The 17,753-nt window shown below is 48.9% G+C and overlaps 4 protein-coding genes across 4 annotated transcripts; 2 read left to right on the top strand and 2 right to left on the bottom strand.

Moving 5' to 3' along the window:
- Positions 1–2,988: 2,988 nt before the first annotated feature.
- On the top strand, positions 2,989–3,642 carry M406DRAFT_332006 (uncharacterized protein; the record flags this gene model as incomplete). The annotated part of the gene is made up of 2 exons (XM_040920695.1): positions 2,989–3,225; positions 3,343–3,642. The coding sequence occupies 2 exons, from the start codon at positions 2,989–2,991 to the stop codon at positions 3,640–3,642; spliced, it is 537 nt and encodes a 178-aa protein (XP_040774453.1).
- A 1,019-nt stretch (positions 3,643–4,661) lies between these two features.
- On the top strand, positions 4,662–5,720 carry M406DRAFT_219602 (uncharacterized protein; the record flags this gene model as incomplete). The annotated part of the gene is made up of 1 exon (XM_040915549.1): positions 4,662–5,720. A coding segment is annotated over one exon (1,059 nt), but the record flags the coding sequence as incomplete, so codon positions are not given.
- A 2,812-nt stretch (positions 5,721–8,532) lies between these two features.
- M406DRAFT_332004 (uncharacterized protein) lies at positions 8,533–9,892 on the bottom strand (the record flags this gene model as incomplete). Its single annotated transcript, XM_040920694.1, has 3 exons — positions 8,533–8,544; positions 8,634–9,782; positions 9,854–9,892. 3 exons carry the CDS (start codon positions 9,890–9,892, stop codon positions 8,533–8,535), a joined length of 1,200 nt encoding a protein of 399 aa, XP_040774451.1.
- Positions 9,893–16,795: 6,903 nt separating this feature from the next.
- Positions 16,796–17,744, bottom strand: M406DRAFT_352374 (uncharacterized protein; the record flags this gene model as incomplete). Its single annotated transcript, XM_040922683.1, has 4 exons — positions 16,796–17,080; positions 17,132–17,348; positions 17,406–17,503; positions 17,649–17,744. The coding sequence occupies 4 exons, from the start codon at positions 17,742–17,744 to the stop codon at positions 16,796–16,798; spliced, it is 696 nt and encodes a 231-aa protein (XP_040774450.1).
- Positions 17,745–17,753: the final 9 nt, after the last annotated feature.

Genomic DNA, 17,753 nt, shown 5'->3' with positions numbered 1-17,753 from the left:
ATAGCTTTGAATATATGCTATTCAGAGCTAGCAGAATAACTTGAATATATTGCTATTCAATATATTCATACTGAAGAGCTGAATATATAATCACACATTCATTACCATTAGATAGATTCAGTATATAGCTCTTCAGTTATCAATCTAAGTATCAGATTACTCTCTTATTCTGATAGCCCTAAAAGCAGTGAATACTTGTACGATTACTCAGTTGTATTTCCGTATTCAAGGCTTATACTTAGCACTGCTCTTGTTAGCATAAACCCCTTGTGTACTTTGGAATCTTCGGATTACTGCAGTGCTCATTATAGTAGAAGAATAATCTGATACTTAGATTAATAACTGAAGAGCTATATACTAAATTTATCCAACAGTAATGAATATATTCTTATATATCCAGCTTTTCATTATAGCTCATCCTGGATTATTAGCAATCCAAGTGATCCAGGCTCATTGGATCATCTAATAATCCAATGATCCATTTCTGCTGTAATCCTTGTTCTGGATTACGTAATCACCGTGGTTATCCGACGTTGGGTTGTGACACCTGGCTCTTTGTTTGGCGGGTCCGTTCCGCGACCTGCATGTTGAATGGGTCATAATACTAGAGCTATAGCTAGGTTGGCTGGCGATAGTGGGGCCAGTGACCCACCTGGCCTCGCACACTTTATAATCCCTTATGATGCTCCCAATGGGGATGCAGATATTGCTTGGTTCGTATACTGAAAGCTTTTCCTTTCTTTACTGGTGCACTGGGGCTAACAAACTAGGTGGTGTGCTGGCAATGAAACCTGTGCTTCTGTGGTTATTTATGGAGGCGCGCCGAGAAGTTCTGGAACAAAGCTGTATTCGACATCAATCTCCCGCAGCCAGCAGCAGTCTCTTTCGCAGTCTACCTACCCATTTATATCTGGATCCGGGGGCCGGACAGGCTCTGTGCCCCTTTCGACCTTATCCTCAATTCAGTCAGCAGTTCAATCCAACAATTCCAAGGACTATGCCGGATCTTCTTCGTCATTTTCCACAGCCCAACCAATCACCCAATCCTATGGATTTTCAGTCTCCTCTAAGCTCCCTTTATCAACATCTGCGATCCAGTATACAGCTAAAAGCGGAATATCGCCCGCAGTTCGAGCCTCGCCTGTAACATCATTGCTCACAGCATCCTCGGCAGAATCCACTCCTCCGATGTCAGCTGCAGATATAACAGCAAGCAGCCTCCCCTGCACTTACCAAGCTGTGAGTCCTGATACGGGCATCAGCCAAGATGGATGTGTCTGCAGCGGAACAATTACGTATCCGCTGCCCGTGTATACATCAGGATCAAGCACTTTTGCTGTACCATCCTGCGACTACACAGACGCTCCGAGTCAAACAAGCCTGCTTGCGATCGGAGAGACATGGACGAAAGATTGTGTAGTATGCTCCCAGACAGGGGTTGCTAATCCAGCATCATGTACAACCATGATATCCTGTGGTAGAGCCACGAGTACCACAACAGCATAATCCATGCGACCTATGCTACTATATGTTGAAACAGAAATCAGATAGTAGTTGTGGAGTATACGAGATCCTTTCGGATTCTGGGCTTTCTTTGTTTGTCCACGTTATAACTCTTACACATATGAAGAGTTTTATCAGATTCAGATTTGTGTGTTGCCTTTTTGTTTGATATGTATCAGTCGTGGTAATGTTGAGGAAGAAGAGTATCTGATAGGCGATCAGCATAGTAATATTTCAGCTTAGCATATTCTTTAGATAATTCCAATGAAAGAATCGTTCAACCATTCTAGGACATAAATAACTTGTTATCTGTGAGGAAATCATCGAAACTCTCTGCGTAAACAATCCCTAATCCAATCATTTATATATCTTTAGTTTATCTTCAGGTCTGTGTTCTCCCTGAGCACTAGTTCTGGCTGAACCACTGGCTCATCACACATGATGGCTGTTGAAGGGGCTCGTCGAGGCTTCGAGGGGTCTGTACATTCTTACGAAGTGTTTGCCATTGACGCCCAAGCACTTAAAATCTTTGGACATATTATACCCCCAAATATTAGTACACTTTCATAGAAGAATCCATGCAAATACTCAAGCCAATCATCCTCACTGACTTGTAAAAAGCATGAAAGAATGCTACCAGATCTGAAACACAATATCGAGTTCCAGCCCAGTTATATCCGTCTAATGAGCACATTTGTCTTATTTTTCAGCTTCTCGCTGGCTCAGTGTGAAGGCTTCGAGCGTTGCAGCATCTGCCTCAGAGTCTGCCTATCATTAGAGTAAGCAGCGCTCAATAATATGAATGCGACTAATTACGTACTACTTTTGAAAGAATTACCTTCAATATGTGTTCCATTTGATCCAATCGCAGCTTCATCTCTATGAAGATAGGCGTTTCTTCTTGGTCGACCTTGGCATTGTAATACCACTTGAATGCTGTGTCTCTATAAAAGGATATCTGTTCGGACGTGAGCCACGGTCCGCGGGATGGTGAAAAGGGAGGAGCCATTGCATGAGAAACTATTTGTTCAACTAGAAGGAGTCATCAGAAATAGGAGAAATATCTAATAGAAGTGTGGAAGGCACACTATGGTGGTTCACAAATGGTAGGAGGGAAGATGATCCATTACTGATTAAACTGTGTAGCGGCTTGTGGAATCTTCACAAGGCCATATGAAACCCCACAGGAGAGGTGCCTAAACTCTGTCAGAGCCACCCCAGCTTTACAGAACAATACTCAACTAGATTCGGAGCTTTGCTGATGTGGACAAATGAAGCACGCGTGCACCCGAGCATTCGTCTAAATGGGGTCCAATAGCGATTCTGCCCAAACCGCGCTTGTCGTTTTCGGTGTCTTTCTGAGCAGTGGTCTCGGTTGTCTGTGCCTCTTCTATATGTGGATACAATGCTTCCGACAGACCAGGCGCCAGCAGGCTGTGTCTCCAGGTGCGCGGACACGGGTTTGTCCTACTTGCGGAAGACGCTATGCTCGTGGTGTTGAACATCTTTCGCCTGGAGCGGCTGGCGCGTGTGGACCTCCAGGACCCCCAGGACCTCCAGGTGTACAGGGCACACAAGGCGAGCGAGGCATACAAGGCGAGCGAGGAGTACAAGGTGAACAAGGCATGCAAGGTGAACAAGGCATGCAAGGTGAACAAGGCATACAAGGGGCACAAGGTATACAAGGGGAGCGAGGCATGCGAGGTGAACAAGGTGAAAGAGGTTTGGGCTTAGGGGCTGGAGGAAGACTCAGAATCGAGGTGGAGGCTCACTGATGGACTGTCATATTGGAAGAGACTATGAGTTGGGAAGTCATGAAACAGTATTATTGCACTGCAGAAAGCTAATGCTTGCGCGGTGTACAGGGCATACAAGGCGAGCAAGGCGTACAAGGCGAGGGAGGCGTACAAGGCGAGGGAGGCGTACAAGGCGAGCGAGGCATTCAAGGCATTCAAGGCGAACGAGACAAGAGCTAGTTTTGAGCGATGCTCCAATATCACTAGCGATCAAGTCTATTACGTGACGCTGTGTGCGCGTCTCAGTACCATGATCCCCACGCTTACTATAAGTGGAGTCACGTGCATTTACCAAGACAGCAAGCTCTTTGCCCGGTCAGCGGGACCAGTAACACTGTGGTAGGAAGCGGTTCTGGTTATATATTCTTATTCATAGATTTTTACTAGTCAAGGGAGTGTTCAAATAACTATTAAAACTATTGAATAATTTTGGTTTTGTGAGTAGATGTTTGCTAGTAAAGCTTCGTATCTGGTGATGGTCTATTAGTAATGGGAACACACATGCAGGACGTGTTGGCGGCTACTGTGGCCTGGTACTAAGCAACCAGGCGGCAAATAGTGGGTTCTTCGAATGCTTGTACTGCACTGAAGCGCGGAAGCTGTTGGCGTCTGTCGCTCCCCAGCCAACCATTTAGGCGCCCACCGAATCCGCCAAGCCCGAGATGCATGCCTTGGAAGAATCACACCTTAGGCGCAACAAGCTTCGTGCCCGAACGCCCCTCTCCACCTCGCCCATCACTACATACTCCTCCTCCCAACCCACATCAATCCTTTCCATCCATGGCATCGCAGGTTGCGAACCTCGCGAGCCCAAAACCACTCCAGGAACATTGCCTACAACCAGACAAAGGTAAGAACATTGTGCAGAGGTCCCGCTCATAGCAGGAGGGGGCCGCGTTGATCTACGATTGTCAGCTAATGAATATAGAGCGCCTTCGGCGTAGCGACAGAGTTCGACAGCATCGTCTCGCAGACAGTACCCCGTCCCAGCCCCCGCCGCAAGCACGCCGCCGAAAACGTGGTGCAGACACTGCAGTCGCGGACGAGCAGCGCGCAAAACGAGCGCGCCAGGCGACAAATAGCCCGCCTCGAGCCCTAAAGATACTACCATCTGTGGACCCTGCAATAGACTCATTCATAGTATGTTATATCGCAAAGTCCACAGGTAACACGTGCTGGAATCTCAGCTAATTTCATCCGGAACAGCCCTGTACAGGACACAAGCGGTGGCGCGAAGTCACTCTGCCCGAGCTCGATCCAGACGAGACTATACGCACGCGTCACCGGCCCGGCCCTGTCGAGTCCATCTCGCAGGAATCTCTCGGTGAAGAGGCAACAGACGATACCGACGAGGACTGGCGCGACATACTTGACTTCTGGGTACGAGAACGACGCTGGCCGCAGAAATACTTCGAAGCTTGCCTTGACATGGATCATTTGCTTGCAAGAAACAGATCGACTCCCTCGCTAGGCCGAAAACGGTCCAGCTCGGCTTCGTCCGTAACCCCCAGCGACCAGAAGCCGAGAGAGGAGAAGAGTGCCGACTATAATGATGTGCGCTACAAAACCTTACTTGCAACCAAGGGTGCCTTTATGGACAAGTCGCCTGTAGGTATTGCGGATGCTAGCAAGAACCTTTGCAACACTCTCCTTGAAGAGGCGCAGGAGCCTCCTCAGAACTCGCTTTTTCGGGATGATATTTTCGAGGCGACCTGCCGCAAATTCCAAGACCGGAACGAAACCAGGGTCATACGGGACATCTCTCAGCTGATTGTGCCTTCTGCGGAGGTCCTTGCTACCTACGGTGCGACAGAGCTTGAATGTTTGATTGAGAGCACGAACGAAGGCTGGAACAACTCGGTCCCTCTGACCAAGACTCGCCCGCAGCCCGACTACTCTGTTGGCTTCCGGCGTAAGGCCTTCTCGGACGACCAACTGGCCAAGCTCGCGCCGTTCATCGGCAACTGGCTTGGCGGCGACCAGTCGTTCTTCATGGCCACGTATTACATGTTCTTCCCGTTCCTCGCGTGCGAGGTCAAGTGCAGCGCGGCGGCGCTCGACGTGGCCGACCGGCAGAACGCCCACAGCATGGCGATGGCCGCACGGGCAGTCTTTGAGCTCTTCCGACTTGTGGGACGAGAGGCCGAGGTCGACCGGCAGATCCTCAGCTTCTCTGTCTCGCACGACCATCAGGCTGTGCGGATCTACGGCTACTATCCTGTCATAGAAGGGAAGGAGGTCAAGTACTACCGCCATCCGATCCGCCAGTTCAGCTTCGTAGAGCTGGATGGCAGGGAGAAGTGGACTGCCTACCGCTTTACCAAGAATGTCTACGATCTCTGGATGCCATCGCACTTTGCGAGAATTCGCGCTGCGATCGATCAGATCCCGCCCGACATCGACTTTACCGTCGACCCGCTGCCTGAGACCGGTCTGTCCCAGGGCATGGAAAGCCTGTCCGCAGCAACGTCCAGCCAGAGTTCGGTAGCCCCAGCGGCGCCACATCTTGCCACCCCACAGAGCTCGCTGCAAGGAGGGGCTGCGGCAAAACGACCAAGGAAGAAAGCGTAGATTTTCTCAGTTGGTATAAAGCAGACACTCTGCTCAGGTTTCGCTTTAATCACCTATCTGGTATCGCTTGCAGGCCGTAAATCAGATTTCTTAGGAATGCACATTACCCAATTTAATTTTGCTTTGTCCAAGTTTAATTTTAGAGGCAGTTTTCTAAATTTAGCAACCAGATCGGCTTGACGGGCCACTATTTCCGCTAATTTTAGCCCCACCCATGAAGACGTCATCCATGCGCGCAACTGCGAAACGATCAGGAACTGTTTATAGATGAACGTTTGCTAAGAACTATCTACCGAAAACTGCTTACTAAAAGTTGTTATCTAAAAGTCGTCTCTTTAAAATTGCGCCTTTATTTTAAATCGAATCAACGTGGGCTGCTTGAAAATGAATTATTAAAAAACCCAATTCCTGGCTGGTAGCATAGTAGCTCCTACCAATTTATCCACTAGCTTTGTTAGCCCCCCCCCCCACCTTCTAGACGGTAACCCCTGACCACAGCTTTTTCTTCGGAATGACTCCCTGCCTTCCGCTCTCAACCCCAGCTTCTGTGGGAATACCAAAGACAGTGACTGCTCGGAAAAGAATTCGAGATAGAACGAATGAGAACTTCTCGAAAAGTCTCCGGAGTTTGATGAGAAGAATGGATAGCATGCGAAAAAAATACCACATCGATATCTACTTCTGCACAAAGTACGGGCGGTATTTTGAATACTGTTCTTCGCCCTCGTTTAGACCCGGTAGTCAGGATATTGTAAGTTAATATAATGAGCTGCCCTGTGGATAAAAGCTGATTGTCTTCAGGACCAAAGCTATCCTCTTCCTATTAAAAGAACACCAACGGATTTCAAGGAGGACAAGGGAAAGTCTCATGAAACTGAATTTTCACATGCTATAGCCAGGGATGATAGTAATATGGTTGTGTTCAAGTAATGCGAGAAATGGCATTTAGACATATTATTTCAATTTTGATTCCCTGAATTGGGTAGTGTTCACGGTGCTTTGTCGGTCGTCGCATACCCAGTTCGCCAGTGCGGTTTGTTTAGTAGTTCGTGCCTGGATTCGTGCCTGGATTCGTGCCTGGATTCGTGCCTGGGATTCGTACTTGGATTTCGTGCTTGCTTTCGTGCTTGCTTGGATTTTGTCAGGGCTTGTGTGCGCACGGCGGAAATGGGTGGCCCTTGCATTCCCCAGTGGCGGTCTGGGACCCCGGTGAGGGCTCTGCTCTGGAGCAGCGCTCTCGTACGATGCCAGCGTGGCCATCAGGCCATTGTTATCTTATCTAGTCCAGGCCAATTGTGTACATAAGGGAAAGGGGAACAACAGGTCCAGCAGCGAAAAAGAGGAGGAGGGAGATAGGTTCAGTAGTCCCTTTGAATGGAAGCGTCAACAGAGCGACTCAGGAGCAGCTCACACCCTTTCACCTCACTTGTGTGCCCTTTTTACCCTGACAGATTTTGTGCTTGGATTTGGATTTCGCGCTTGCTTTCGTACTTGCTTTCGTACTTGCTTTCGTGCTTGCTTTCGTACTTGCTTTCGTAGTTGGATTTCGTAATTGGATTTCGGGGTTGGATTTCGAGTTGGATTTCGTAGCTCGATTTCGGGGCTCGATTTCGGGGCTCGATTTCGGGGCTCGATTTCGTGGCTGGAGTTCCGTGGCTGTTGGATTTCGTGGCTGTTGGGTTTCGTGGTTGGATTTCGTGGTTTGATTTTGGATCTAGATAGGCCTCAGGTCTACCAGTGGACTGCGCCTAGGATCCCCCCCGTAGACAGCGCACAACAATTCTACTAGTATGTTTTGGCTGCTAGTAGAATTCTGGGGTCGTCTACTACTAGTAGAGTCCTGACATTTAGAGGACAGCCTGTTCTGCAGACCTGACTAGTAGACAGCCCATAGATTCTACGAGTAGACAAGCCTAAAAGATAGGAATCTCTACCAGTAAAATGCCACTGCATTTTACTAGCAGACTCTACCAGTCACTGCCCCGTTCACTTGCCCCCCCCCCCCCCAAAAGCTCTACTGATAAAATGAAACATCTTCCACTACTCTCCAGCTTAGGAATTGTGCAGGTTGCAGTATAAAGGCGATTCAGTATAAAGGCGACATTGCAGAATATAATTTCAAGTTCCATTTGCGGTGTTTATACATCATTGCGCTTGTGATGATTGGCGCACAAACATTCTCCGTCGATCGTAGACCATGAAGCCGCTCTTGGTCAAGTATATCCATTCCTCCAAAATCCGTTATCGCATGTCTGCTTATGCTCTTCTACCAAATCGCAAGTCCTTTGGAGCGAAGAGAGTCCGTATTATGTCAGTGTCTGCGGACACGCTACCGGCTGATTGACTTCTGCTCTGTCCACTGTGTCCCTGTAGCACCCGTAACGTAGCTTGCCGTACTCCGGCATGGCTGGGGAGCATATCTCCTGGAGAGATCAGAGAACGTGTGGCAAACGACATGCTTGTGCTAGTCACAGACGTTTCCGGGCTGCTTGGATATGTGGACGAGTCTGGAGACTGTCGTATGTAAAGTGGGAGAGGACGAGATTGTTGATGAAGACCTGCGTCAATGCTCTGCGGGGACTGCAGTGCGGTCTGAAATCCGCGACCCATTGCAAGACGACGGAGGCGCGTCGCCAACTGAGTGGGTTGAGAGTCTGAGCTCTCAGCCGCCGGACTGTATCGAGTGATTTCCATATCACAATGTTCTCCAGTCTCCTGCGCAGTCCTTGAGCTTGGAGCATAGGACTGCTCGTGCTCCCGTACCGCCGTGGCGATAGGACGCATCTCCGAAGATCCTCCCTCGAAAAAGGAACGCATGAAGTCCTCCAGAACGAAAATGGTGGAAGGGTATTCGCTTTGTTCTGCAGTGAAGGTATTGGGCAGAAAGAATGACGACGACAATACAGCGGCTGAGTTTGAGAACGGCCTGCCGGATCTCCGTTCGAGTGCTTTCTCAGGGCTAGGGGCTCCTGGGTCTACCTTTGCTTGCGGAGGCAGGCAGTCGCGCAACTTTGCAAGTGTGGCCTCAATCTTTACCGAGCGGAAACCTTGCTTCCAAGCTCCGCGCAAGAATTGGGCCAAGTATTGATCGTCAACCATGGCCGCATTCATACTTTGGCCTCTCTCACAACGAGGGCCTACAACTGAGAGGCGTGAAAAGTGGCGTAGGGCTGACATGAAGACTTGGCGGTATGCTAGGTCGAAGGACGGTGGGAAATGGAGCTTATAGAAAGAGTTCTCGGCTTCCTCTATGAGCATCTTTTCCGGTGCCTGCCAGCAGCCCATCATAGCAGAGCGTAGCGATCCACTTCTTGCATCACCGACGATATGCCTTCGCAAGATCTTCGCAACGATACTCAATAACATCATGTTCTGATGGAAAGTCGTGATGCTGGGAATTAAGCCGACAATCTGAAGCATCGCATCTTGTATCCTGGCCCGTACACTCGGTGCCGAGACGCTTGGGAAGAGCGTCCCGTCGCTGATCAACCTCCGTACTTCTGCACCATCAGCTGAAAAAATAGCTGGCGCAAGTAGTTCCAATCGCTTGACAGTTTGAAAATCTGTTGCTTTTTGTATCGTGGGATCGTCCAGGGTAATCAACTGCCAGGTCTTGTGCACATGTTGAAGGTAGTGCGAAACTTCTTCAGGGGTGTGCAGCTTCAGATGCTTCTCTATATTGCCCAACTGGAAGCCGTTCCAGAGACCGGGGAAGGCACGTAGTTGATCTAACTTCTCGAGCAGGCCTGATTGCCGCTCAACGGTGCCCAAAACTTTCTGCTTATAACTGCTCAACTTCAAGCGCCAGAGTTTAGCGATATCAACTTGGCCAGGGCCTTTGTTTTCGCGTATTTTCAGGAAGATCTCTCCATCTGAGGGCGGCGTCTGATAGAAGTACTGGTCGACTTCTGGCTGCAACAATCGATATACATCGCTTTCAGCGGGAATACAGTATAGTTGCACTGTCCACAACTTCCGAGAACCGTAAACACGCAGCGCGGCTTCGAATCGCTGTCTCCCATGGATGCCCCTCAGCTTGGCCGATGGGAATAATTCTGGATGTGGTTGACGATTCTCCACAAGAGCTTCCCTGGAGACGTTTGAATCATCGAGTACTGTCTGGAGCTCCTCAGGCGACACCACAGCTGGAATCTGGTGACTCATGGGATCGCATGACAATCTAAGCACCTCCGAGAGCCGGTGAATGGCACTAGGATTTGGTTCTCGACTAGAATCGAATGTCAATCGGCCCAGTGCCAGCTGGCAGGAGCCAACAAAATAATCGATCATAGTAAAGACAAGATATTATGCTTTGGTGGTATCAGAGACGCCGAGTTAAAGAATTGCGTTGGATGAGAATTCCCAGTATTAGAGGAACGGCACGCTCTTTATATGTGTCTGTGCTTTGCAGAAATCTGGAAAAGCGGAAACTCTTTTCAAACTTATCAACTTACCAATTATCTAAACAACCTTAAGCGGCCCTTATGTTTGCTGTGCGAGGAATGCAGATTTCTGGAAAAGCGAAAATGAATCTGGTTTTCTGAAAACTTTTGCCAGAGACTATTTAGTCAACTTGTAAACTAAGCTCCCCGTTAGTGCATTCGTACCGAGAGAAGAAGATTCGATCTCTGCGTAAAATATGACCAGTTGATTAACTACCTAATAATAGAACTATAAAGACCAGAAGTAAGAGGTATAAAGCTTAGTTAGATGTAGATAATCTAGAAGGAGAGCTAGACTTAAGAAGACAAGGGGTCAGGCCTCTTTTCATGTCTAGCCCTCTCAAGGCCAACCCTCTAATCCTACCCCTCAAAGAGAGCTGCACCTCAATTGACCCTCAAATACAAAGGCTGGGCCTGAAAAGAGGGTTGAACCTCAAATAAAAGGACTGGACCTGAAAAGAGGGTTGGACCTGCAACGAGGGTTGACCCTCACGTAAAAGAGCTGGGCCTGAAAAGAGGACTGGACCTGAAAAGAGGGTTGACCCTCAAATAAAAGGGTTGGATCTGAGAGGGAGGGATGAACCTCAGAGGGCTGAACCAGGTGGATGGTAGATTTAGTTCAGCTGTGAGTGGATGGTAGATTTAGTTCACAGTGGAATGTAGATTTAGTTCAGCTGTAGGTGGATGGTAGATTTACTTCTCAGTGGGTGGTAGATTTCTTGTTTCGGGTGGATCGTAGAATTCAGTGGCTTTCTGTTTTTTGGTGGACGGGTTTCGAGACCTGGGCTTGGTGGATGCTGAATTACGGTTCTCCGTAAATAGTATTTCGCAGATCTCCCATACCTGCAGTTACCCAGGTACTCAGGTACTTTGCAGCGCGCTCTTGGTCATTCAGGAAAGTATCGCCGTTTATTCATTCGAACCCCCGTCTGCAATTGACCCCTGCCTGCAAGCGAGTTTCAGATGCAAATCCAGTCAACACGACCACTTTTACCCCCTATTACTTAATGAATTTTTTTTTCTTCTCGTCTTTAGATTCATTATGCCTGTTTATGAAGATGAACTCATGGCTAAGGCCATTTCGGCCGTTCGAAACGGGTTGTTGCAAAAGGATGCCGCTGCACTATACGGAATCGACCCGTCTACATTCTCGAGACACCTCCACGGCCAAAACAGTAATGCCTAAGACGGTATTAACAACCGAAAATTATCCTCCGAGTAAGAATATGACCTGGCGGAATGGATTTTGCAAGAAGAAAGGTGCGGGAGAGCCATTACCTTGAAGGAATTATGCGCTTTTGCCTAGTTGGTTATGTACTGTCAGGTGGAAAGGTTGCAAAGGCAATGTGGCGAGGTCTTTCCTCTCTTTCAAGGGCATACAACCAGAAATGACATTGAGGCCTAAGGAACTAAGTTCTGCTCAGCAGTGCTGATGTGGCTAGAAAGCCGCTTTATAGCCGCATATTGCTTAATCATCCGTAATCCAGCTGGCTTAGCTGGCTCTGAGCCTTGCTGGCACAATCGGCCCTGACATGTACGCTGGCAGTAGTACTACTCCCGTGGGCAAGAACTGGGTAAGGAAGTTTGTGAATTGAAATCTGCGCTTATAAACGAAGGGATCAAGACTGCTGGCATCAGACAGGGCATACTATACCTCTTAAAAGGCCATGAACGAGCCATTTTAATCGTCTTTTTACCGTTATTGAAGAGCTTAAGATCCTCCCGAAGAATATTGCCAACTTGGACGAGAACGGAGTTGCGGAGGGAGAGTTTAAAGCTGGCAAAGTGGTTGGAAGTAATTTGACGAAACGTTCTATGAAGATTACCAGCGGCGCGCGCACATGGGTGTCAATATTGGAGTGTATTAAAGCAGAGGGAGGTTTGCTTGATCCACTGGTTATCTTCACGGGTTAATCCCCTTAAGTTTAACACTTTCCGCCTAATGGTAACTTCCCTTATTACTGGAAATACACTTATAGCCTTAGCGGCTGGTCTAATACTAAGATTGCCATAGAATGGCTCGAAAAGATCTACTTGCCCTCTACTAAGCCGGATGACCTTCGAGAGTGGCGACTGCTTATACTTGATGGTTACTACACTTACATAGGCGTTGACTTTATGTTTAAATGTTGCTAGAATAAAGTCCGCCCTTTCTATTTACCTGTATACTCGTCTTAAAAGATACAGCCCTTGGATGTGGCTGTGTTTTTAGCATTGAAGGAGTACTATTATCAGTATACAGCTTGGTTTATATCCCTTACCGCTAGCGCCCTAATTAATAAGCAGAGATTTATCTAAGCTTATGAAGCTGCGCGCACTCAATTGTTTACTGATAAAAATATATGGTTAGGCTTTAGACAAGACGGGAATCTGTCCTTTCAACCGTTCTATAGTGCAAGAGGTGGGAGAGAAAGAAGGAGATATTCTTACAGCCGATCAGCCCTCTTTGATTATCTCCCATAAGCCTGAAAACGATCTATATGGAGAGGTATGGACCTTGTATAAGTCTTAAGACGTCAGAGACTAATTGGTTTAGTTGAAGGGACAGGAAAGGGCGATCAGACTGCTATGGGGTAAGGCAGGGAAGGCGATTAATTGAGGCAATATGGAGAATGCGACCTTGTAGTACTGCCTAGAGGCGTTGGAAATTTAGTTTGATTTTGTTAAGCCACAGGCTAAAAGGACTGTGAATCGGGATGCCAACTCTTTCTTTATAGATTTAGACGATGTTATGAAAAGGCAAAAAGAAGAGGCAAAGGTAGTCTCTGCCAAAAGGAAGAGGGTTGCGCCAGGCACTGCGCCCAGGATGTAATTACTAGACGAGATAGAAGAGATTATACAGGAGGTAATTGTAGCTATGCAGCATTATGAAGATGAATAATATATTGATTGTGGTGCTGTATTAGGTGTATGATAATGATTTGAATATGCCGGACTTCCCATGTTGCCCACTTGCAGACAGGGGTCAATTGCAAACGGGGGTTTGAATGGATACGGTTTCTAGAATCTAGTTATGGTAGTAGGACATACGATGGCATAAATTTACAAGCTGCTCCGTCTTTCTAACACAGAGGTTTCTGCATCCAGGTTCTAAAGTAACACTAGCATTTCTTTACGCAATCTTACTAGATATACAAACATGGGCTCACCAACCTCGCAAAGTACCCTGTCTTCTCCCATAGAGATCTCCCCAGGAGGGCTGAGTGTGCTACCGTGCCGGCAGAGCTGTTTCTGGTTTCCGGTTGTCATGTTTCTGGTTTCTGGCATCTTTTTGGTACCAAGGTACAGGGATCCTAAGTGTGTATTTTTGGGCAGCGCGGCTACCGGATCAGTTTTCTCACTGAAACGTCAGCGCTGATACTTGTAAAGATGGTAAACGTTCCAGACCACGAAGCCGGTTGAGTGCGGTACGTACCTTGGTGACCTCAGCATAGGCGGAGTCAGACATGGTTTCATTGGGAAGATAGGTTCTTTCTTTCGTTTATTATTGCTGGTATCCCGTCCATACGCTAATACCGACCTTTGATCGTTTCCTATCACCAGCCAAGCTCCGCCTGCCGGAGTCGCGCGATCATAGGAAAACGCAAATTTAGTACATATCAAAGCTTGACTGTAGAGAATTTACCATTTACAGTAAATGGTATCATGGACGACAGGATTCTGGTTTTTTTTTTGGCCCTTTATTGTTCTCCTGTAGTATAATAAGCGAGCATGAATTTTGAAATCTCGCTGTCTTTCAGTGGCTCTCTATCCCCGGAATACGCCTCCGTTCCATCCTTTGGTGACGAAAACCGGCCTACGTTATGTCTAACGCCGAAGCTGAACGTCTTGGTGGCATTCCTGAACAACCCTTGCAAGATCTTACCGCAGGGCGCAAGAACGGTCTTGCGAAACGACCGAGGAAAAGAGACAGAAGCGGCGAAAATTTTCGAAAGAGATGGCGCACATTGGTGAAAACTTTTAAGGCAGCTTCACGAGGTGTATGGAGCCGAGTTCCACATCTCTATCAGCAGATATCGCCAAGATTACGTGTGTCGATCTAGACAGAACTATCTTCCCCTGATAGGAAGTGATATTGTAAGAGTTCTGGGCGTTCAACTATAGTGGGTCGATTCTAACTTTTTGACAGGAACACCGCTATCCACGACCCATCGTAATAACAACAGTATCTTGAGGGGGATTGTGGTTCATATTTGATCCTTGACGCTTGTGATTTTGCGGAAGAACAGGCCCGGATAGGAATTCAATATATTCTCTATCATAACATCTCACGACAATATTCTCAATCGACGCTGCAAGTTCGGACAGATTCACATATTAACCCTTGATAAAGAAGTGGCTGAAACTTGCGTGGCTGCAAGTGGTCATTGTCACACACATCTCCGTGCTGCCCGCGATACTGCCCTTGGTGTCGCACAAGGCTGATGACGACGAGTTACTACAGGGTTGTTAACGAAAGAAAACAAAGTACGCATAGACAGCCTGCTGGGGGACGTCTGTCCTGCCTTTACATCAAAGATAATATTGGAGATTAGAGAGAGATAATCTCTCCTCGGCGTGGCAGGTGAATGGATATAGTTTGAATAACTCTGGAACCGCATGCGGCCAGACATTGGCCGAGCGTGTAAATGTTCTTCTTCGGGCACAATTCGCTGCTATCAGCAGCTTTGTGATTGGAGATTAGGGATATGAAGTGGCTCGGATATCAATCAGAATTTGCGGCCCGAATCGGCCGTCGTTTTGCACTCCGGCTTGTGCGCGAAGTGGGATTTCGCGCTATGTAGGGCTGCAATACAGTCAATGAGAGTACGCGCAACGCTCCTGGTCCAGAGATATTCAAGGCCGCAATTTGACGCCATGGATCCTCTCTACATGGTTCTTGAAATGGCCCAAGTCTTTGAACTCCAGCTCTTCCTCCATGGCACCTTGGGTGACAGCATGTGATCTGCTTGGAACCGCTCATCCGTCCTGCGTGCTTCGTGTCAAAATGATCGTGCATCACCGCAGGTCGACAATACTGGAATGTTCGTTCCTCGTACGACAGCCTGTTGTCCCCCGATGCAGCGAGGGCATTGCGTCCTGTGCATAAGTAGCGGGAAAGGATCTTGGCCCAGGAGACTCTTCCTTGATCAGAATTCCCCCTGCTGCCTTGCGCCGAGTGCGATGCCGCTTCACTGTTTCCGTCTTTCCGCACAAGGCTATCATCAGCTCAGTAGCCTCGATGCGGAGTTCGAGCAGCTCCAAGGGATTCGGAATCGTCCGGCTGATTACAAAGAATCTCAGCGAGCCGAGCCCTCTCGGGTGGGTGCAAGTCCATCGTCGGTTCAATGTATCTGTCCTCTTCTTCATCCCCGCTGGCGTGCCTTTCAATATCCCAGGTTGGGCGGTTATGGAAATGGTGAGCCCGGAATTCTCGCCGGATGGCCTTGTCGCGTTGCGCTTGCTTCGTTGCAATTTTCCGGGTAAGCTCCCGCACCCGTGTCTCGTTTTCCGTGCCTCTGATTCTGTATTGACCGTCTTTCAGCTGCGCTCGCTCTGCCTCGGAGCTCGATAATCTCTGGATTGGGCGGCATTTTCTCCCAAACCTCATCGGGGACCATATCCTCGCTCGCACGGGGGTCGCGCATCAGTCCGATATGCGACAGCATTCCAATTAGGCTGTCTTCAGTGGGTTCGTCTAAAAACGCGTTTTGAAGATGGAACTGGACCTTCTCGTTGATATACGCGCTGTTGAAAGTAGCCCACTTCGGGTCGTGTCGCATCATCATCTGGTCGCGGACAGCATCAGGAGCGTGGCCTGTGCGCTGTCAGAACCAACATGCCGGCGAGGGAACCGATTTGACATACCATTAGCAGAGTTTGCGGCTCCTCTACGCCAGGCCTTTGGTTCGATTGCTTTTTCACATCCACTATCCAATGACTGTCGTGCCATGTCGTCTCTGAGCTTGTGGTATGGGAGCGGTTGGTATTGAGCACCGCCCGAGTCGTCTGGCAAATCACCGCAACGGCGGAAAATGGGTCGCTTGAGCCATTCCTCCTTCCAGCGTAAAGGAGTGCATTTGACTGGACCTCGATTTTTGACCTGAAAGACCTGTCTGGCACTGGTGAGATTCGACGCAGCGAATGCGCCGTCATGTACCGCTAGGCTGACAACGACGCTGATGAGACAGAAAAATTAACCTCCTGGTGGGCGTGAAAAAGAAGACAGTCCTGGAGGTCCAGCATATGTTAGGTAAGACGCCAGGCCCAAGGGCGAGATAGAACGACTTACGGCTTCGGCTTGTTATCTGCCCCCTCCCTTGTGATGCGCAAATTTGATCGACATCGCCAGGACGTCCTCGCTAGTGTTCGGATGGCGCACGACCATCAGTAGGATGTCTTTCGTAGCAGAGCGCTTTCGGACGCCCCCGGCTGGCATATTCTTGTGCGAGAATGTCTTCAAGTAGTCCGGAGCTCGGCTCCAGCGCCTTTGTACCGTCTTCTTCATGGGCTACTCGCGGTTTCCGCGGGAACAGCTCCTCTAGGCACCCATCCTTGCCGCTCTTTCGCTCCCCCGTCTACAAACTCTGCCGGTCGCGCCCCCGTGAAGGCGAGACCGAGGTAGCACCCTGCTAATTGTATGCGATGCCTTTCTCCCGAGAAGACGCCTGTGTCGTAGGCGATGTTGAAGGTCTGGAGGGCAAGCAAGTCGCCGGAATCGGCCACGTCCTTTCCGCCGCCGTTCGGAGCTACTAGGCCAAAGCGGTGAACGAGGACCGCGTCATGCCACTGAATAGGACAGTCAGTACCTGTCATGACGGAAGGCGTATAGTATCGCACCTTGAGGATTTCTTTGCTATCGTTCCTGTCCATATACTGGCCGGTAACGCTGGCGTACAGCTGCTTGTATTGGCGAAAATACTCCCACGATGTCCCCCACGACTTGATCTTGTAGGATTCACACAAGTGGAACAGAAAATCCATCGCCATGGATCGATCTGCGCCGCCCTGGATCACGTCTCGCCACTCGTTGGTAAGCTCGGCGGACTCGCAATATCTCCATGCCCAAGTTAGCGATAAGACGGATAGGAACAGGGTCAGGGCGGCCGATTACCTCTTCCGCTTTCGCAGAATACCTGCTATATTCACTTTAGTGTTGTCGGCGTAGTCGGGCTTGAGGAAGTGAACGTTCTTTGAGCTGCTCGCGAAGTGCTGCATGCTGTGCAGCCGTCAGCGCATCTGGGCGTCGCGCAAGCCGCTTCTGGGCTTCGCGCCGCGTGAAGTGCTGGATGAAATCCGCATGCTGACGATGGGGTCTGCTTTGTGTACGGGGGTGAAGGGCGACGCGGTGCCATACCGACACTACTACGTGCTCGTAGGGGGTAAAGGGTCTTTGACTCGAGCAAAGCGAGTCGGCGAGGCTAGAGCGCCGAACGGTGTGAGCACTGGCCATTTTGTAACT

Source organism: Cryphonectria parasitica, assembly GCF_011745365.1.
Source record: "Cryphonectria parasitica EP155 unplaced genomic scaffold M406scaffold_6, whole genome shotgun sequence".
In the NCBI taxonomy this organism is placed as follows: Eukaryota; Fungi; Ascomycota; class Sordariomycetes; order Diaporthales; family Cryphonectriaceae; genus Cryphonectria; species Cryphonectria parasitica.
This window is presented reverse-complemented; position numbering and strand designations above follow the sequence as displayed.